This window comes from Rhea pennata, chromosome 2 (genome assembly GCF_028389875.1).
Source record: "Rhea pennata isolate bPtePen1 chromosome 2, bPtePen1.pri, whole genome shotgun sequence".
NCBI lineage: Eukaryota > Metazoa > Chordata > Aves > Rheiformes > Rheidae > Rhea > Rhea pennata.
Genome location: NC_084664.1, coordinates 72,807,716 through 72,813,139, shown reverse-complemented (window position 1 = coordinate 72,813,139; position 5,424 = coordinate 72,807,716). Strand labels below are relative to the sequence as shown.

The following is a 5,424-nucleotide window of genomic DNA, read 5'->3' as shown; positions in this document are numbered from 1 at the left end:
CACCCTCAGGCACGCAGGACCCTAAGCGCAAGCGCAGAAGAATGCCCATGGCCGTTAGCTAGAGCGCATGCGGGCTAGACATCCCTTTCCCTGTAAGGGGAGTGGGCTGCGCCTGCGCGGGCATGGAAAGTGGGATGGGGAGGGATTGCCCAGGCGCCTAAAAAATCCTGCCTTAGGAGGGAGGTAATGTGTCTGGTGCTGTATAGTGACTGCGGAGCATCTTGGCTTTTTCTCTCTAAGCAACCTCTGTATGGAGGCGGCTGTGTAAACACGTATTGGCGGAGAATTGCGTAATGCAATGGAGTTGGAGTAAGGCGACACCAAAGGATCCCCTTGGGAGGAGGGGGGCTTCGTTAGCCTGCGGGCGGCACTTTCTCCTCTTCCACAAGCTTTCATTGTTTTTACAGTTTCTCAGTTTTGAAACCACATATTTTTGGGCCTTGATTCAAGATTTTGGGGTCAGTAAAAAAATGTAGAAGCTCTGTGAAGTATTTAACTTTTGGGTTAAAATGGTAATGTACTGCAATGAAGGCTTGATCTTGGGTATTATTCTGAAAAAGGAAGCCCACTGAGTAAAACTGCAATAGCTACCTAAGAACCTGTGAACCATACAATACCTTTCAAACTTACCTAAAGTGGCTTTGCCTAGCAGAGGAAAAGTCATCATTCAATCATTTTTCTTAGCTATAAATTTTCATGTTTTATACAGAGCTGAGGTCATTGTTATTTTGCCAGAGGGTTGTGTTTGGGAAGAGTTACTTCATTGCTGGGATACAGCTAGCTATGCCCTCCTGTGGCTTTTTGCACAATTCTACTGTGTACATGTATCCTAGCAACAGTGCATTTAAGAGGCTCATGGACGCTATTTGCTTAGAGGTTTAATGTCTACTAAGATAAAAGCATGTTGTTTAAAAAAAATAGGAGCAGTTATGCAATTAGAAATTCATTGGTCGGTAATATGGTGAGAGATGGGGGCGAACAAAGTGCCTCCGGGGTGTCTGGCTGTTAGCTGGGCTTCTGCAGGCGTTGCCATAGCAGCAGAGCAGGTCACGTGACCAGGAATACGGGTGGGCGAGTCCCTCCACCAGCTCTGCGCTTACAGCTCGGTCCAGGACTTGCAGCACTCCTGTAAGAACAACCGTAACCTCTTCCACAAAGGAAGGGTGGGTTCCCACCCACCCTTTACTTGTGGAAGTAAAAATAAAGGATTGTTAATGGACACCCTTGGAAGGGGTTTTATTATTTTGTAGATTGCCAGGTAAAGCTTTTTGGAAAATGATACTGTTTTGCTTATATTTTCTCCTCTTAAATTACCAAAAGTATATAGAGAAAATGTTTTTTTCCTCACTAGTCTATCATATTGGATGCTGTAATGGGCATAAAATACTGAAGGTGTGGTTGGTCTTTGCAGTGTTACATTGTCCAGTTGTTTTCTGTACTGTTAATATAGGTTATTTTTTGCAGTGCTGGAGATGGAGGAGCCAGTGGGAGAAGAGATTGAGCTAGGGAGAAGAGCTAAGCCTAGTTCTTCTCCCAGTCACTCCGCACAGCAGGAATCAGAACAGGAACTGAAAGAAACACAACTTTCTTCCAAACCTGACACTGATCTCTGTCCACCTCTCATTGCTATAAAAAAAGGTAAGAGAGAAAATAATGGCAAACACTTCATGTTGCCTTCATAGGGAACAAAATGGGACACATTATTAAGTAGAATGTTTGAATTCATAGCAGATGGCTGTATATGCATATATATTTTGCATAGAGCCATTTTTTGTAGAATTAAATTGAATAGTAAAGAATAATGGAGGTTTTCTTAGCAAAGAGTTAGCTTATTCCTAAGCTTGTTGCACTTTTCATAAAAGCTAGAACAATGTTAGTGGGTTAGCATTCAAACTAATTGTGTGGCATTTAGTATGGCACCTTTTGGGGGATACATTGACAATGATAGTGGTTTGAATGATATACTCAGGGGAGACTTCATTTCAAAACAGACACAGTATACAAGAGAATTTATACGGAGATAAATGTTATTAGAATATTCCTTTTAGTCACAGCCCCATTATTTATGTTTTAGAATAGATTAAGCAATAATTCCTGAATTAGTGAACCACTATTTACTACTACTGCATGCTCAACTGAGGATATTATTTGCTTCCAGGGGTGGGACCTAAATATATTCTGGAAACTATATTGATTGCTTTTCTTGGAAAGACCAAGCTGTATCAATTCAAGACAGCATTGCTGGTGCCTTTCAATTAAATATTTTTAAAGACAACAAATACAATGTTTCTGTTAAGGACAAATAAATCAATATTTAAAGTAAATTATTAAAATAATCATATTTTGTCTTAATTTACTTTTAAAGTGATAGGCTGGAGAAAAGTGCTTGTACTTAGTATCAGGTCAACAATAGTAGATTTATATGCTACTGAAAGCACTTTAAAATATACAGGTCGTAATTTCTAGAGAAAATAAAGGTATGCAATAAATTTGATTAAATAACTAAAAGGGCTTCAAAAGCCCTTAAGAAGATTTAAATGATCAATAGTTGATGGTTACACACTCTAATGATATGTGTACTGTTTTCATGGCAAATATTAGCTGTCTAAATAAATTCTAGTTATCAATCTCATGCATCTCTGGCAAACTTGGTACTTGCAGACACTTTTTAACAACTTGAGCACATGGATTAGCTGAAGAATAAAGAATCATAGAATCATAGAATCGGTAAGGTTGGAAGGGACCTCTGCAGATCATCTAGTCCAACCTCCCTGCTCAAGCCGGGTCACCTAGAGCATGTTAGACAGGGTTGCGTCCAGGCAGGCCTTGAAAATCTCCAGAGAAGGAGACTCCACAACCTCTCTGGGCAACCTGTTCCAGTGCTCTGTCACTCTCACAATGAAGAAATTCACGTTCAGGCGGAACTTCCTGTGCTTCAATTTCTGCCCATTGCCTCTTGTCCTGTCACATGGGACAACTGAAAGGAGTTTGTTTCTGTCCCACTGACACCCTCCCTTCAGATAGTTATACACATTGATAAGATCCCCCTCTCAGTCTTCTCTTCCCCAGGCTAAAGAGGCCCAGCTCTCACAGCCGTTCCTCATAGGGCAGATGCTCCAGCCCTCTGATCATCAGCTGAGGAATAACTGAGAGACAATAGCCAGAATGGAAAGAGTATTTCGGAGAGTCTGTGACTTTTTTTTCCAGCACAGATTTCTTCAAACTGGTCCTTTAAATTGCTTTTCCTTACCTCTGTTGTTATCAGTGGGAATTTCTTGCAAATTAAACTTGAGATAAAAACCGTCACAAGGCATCTTTTTCCCTGAAAGGCTTCTAAGAGTTTCTACCACGCATAGTTTTTCTAGCTGTCCTTTCCTGTCTCACTTTCCCTAGTCTGTGAAAAGGTTAGCCGGCAGATGTTAAGGCAGAATGTGGTAACTTTTCCAACATCATTGCAGGTCTTGTAAATGCATTTGTTGCACATATACACAAATAAAAATAACCTGTCACTTCTTTTTCCTAGACACAGAAAGTAAGCACTGTAGACGTAGAGCTGTCTTGAAGACAAGGAGCACCGAGCTAGGATCCACTGCCACAGGATCACCTCTGACTGCTGCTCTTCCGGCAAGTGTTTTCTTTCTAAAATAGGTGGTTACTCAGCTGCCTTTGTTAAATTTGCTTCTTTACAGATTATTCAATAAATCACCTTTGGCTGTCAGTTTGGCCCGGTACTGGAGAGTGCTGAGTTCCTTTAATCTCTGTTAATTACAAGGAACAAGGGCAATGAACCACTCAAAAACGCATACAATGTAACACCTTTTATCTTTTGTCCTTATGATTTTGAGGGGGGAAGTGGGGAGGATCATCTACTGGTTAATCCCCTTTCTTTGCTAATATGAAAACAAATATTGGTTAAGGATGCTTGAATAAGGTTATGTCTGCAGCCTCACAGGGGAATACCTCACCTCATTTTAAATTACGTAGCTTAATTTGTGAAGTTGGTTTTGCCCTGTCAGTCTAGAGCTCTGAACAGGCCACTTTCACTAAAATCGTTTAGACGGTGAAAATGCACACTCTTTATATGTCTATTCATGATCTATGCACAGATGTTAATTTATTTTATGTCATATTGATACCACAATTTTCCTGTAAAACACAATTTTCTAAATTCCATGCATGACTCAGTAGTGAGATGATATCTGAGGTCTAGTATGCATAGTTTGTGAATAGAATAAAGTATATTTAAAAAAATAGAAGCTTTTCTGCAACACTATCAGAATATTATATTGTACTATTTTTTAAGGTTATATTAAATTATGTTTAGTCATCTAATACTGAGATAGTGAGTGTCAGTGATATAGTGAGACAGTGCGGAGGAAATGACAGGCAACATTTGACTTCTAGTATTCTTACTCAGAGATATAGAAGAAAAAAATTGCCATTAAAGAGACAGTATAAGCTGTATTTCTATAATATCTTTTAGAGACATAAGAGCTGTAAGCATATATATTTTATAACTACATGTTATCTATAATAATCATGTATTCATTAATATGAGAGTTTTTGGCTTTTGTTGAATGATTTCTGGACTGGAGGAGAGAGAAACTGAACACTGCATCAGGGAGGCACGTGCAAAACAAGAGACTCTGCTGTTAGCATGGGAGCCAGAGCTGATTTGGACCTGCTTGAGAGGTTCGGACTTGTGGGAGAGAATAATGAAGAATAATAAATCAAAAAAATGACTTTTAGAGGTGTGAGAATGGTACTGACCAATAACTGCAGTTAGTCAGACATTCTTGGTCTCAAAGAGATGTCTTGATGTAGGCAGAGATGGGAGTGTTGCAGAATATCTGTTGAGTCTCAGGTGGAGGTAAAGGTAGATGTTGGCAACATTTTTGTTTCTTAATCCAGGAGTAAATCACAATCTATTATAATTACTAATTTAGAGTGCTGGGAAGATGATGTAGTTTATTATTGGTTTTCTCAAAAAAAAGAATTGTGAGTTACAGAGATACTCAGACATATCCCAGATACTCATGTCAGTTGGAGGTGTCTGCAGAGGGGAATGCTCAGCGTGGTGGCAAGGATGGCTTTATGGAGGCTTTGTGCTGTATGAGCTTATAGGCAAAATGACTTGAACTGAAGAAATGCCACTCTGACTCAAATCTTTACTTTTCCATGCAGATTCTGAAGGTTTTTTTTTGATTGAAAAAATGTTATTCACTATATCTGTTTTCATTGTTGTTTATACTGTAAAAGATTTTAAAAAAAGACTATTTGAATTTATTTCTTTACCACTGTGTTATCAGCTTTATATGACCTGCATATTAAACAACAATTGCACATTTGTTCCAGTGGTGATTGTTATTTTTTTAGTGAGTTAGTTTTATTTATTTCTATTATTGAGATAACTCGTATTGATAT

The 5,424-nt window shown here is 38.9% G+C and overlaps 1 protein-coding gene across 1 annotated transcript in view; it reads left to right on the top strand.

Moving 5' to 3' along the window:
* Window positions 1-1,182: 1,182 nt before the first annotated feature.
* Window positions 1,183-5,424, top strand: part of LOC134136209 (dynein axonemal heavy chain 5-like) — a 162,285-nt gene continuing 158,043 nt past the window's right edge. Inside the window, exons 1-3 of the mRNA XM_062567962.1 lie at window positions 1,183-1,258; window positions 1,465-1,638; window positions 3,524-3,624. Of these exons, the coding sequence (XP_062423946.1) occupies window positions 1,473-1,638; window positions 3,524-3,624 (267 nt within the window). The 5' untranslated portion in view covers window positions 1,183-1,258; window positions 1,465-1,472. The remainder of the gene's footprint in view (window positions 1,259-1,464; window positions 1,639-3,523; window positions 3,625-5,424) is intronic.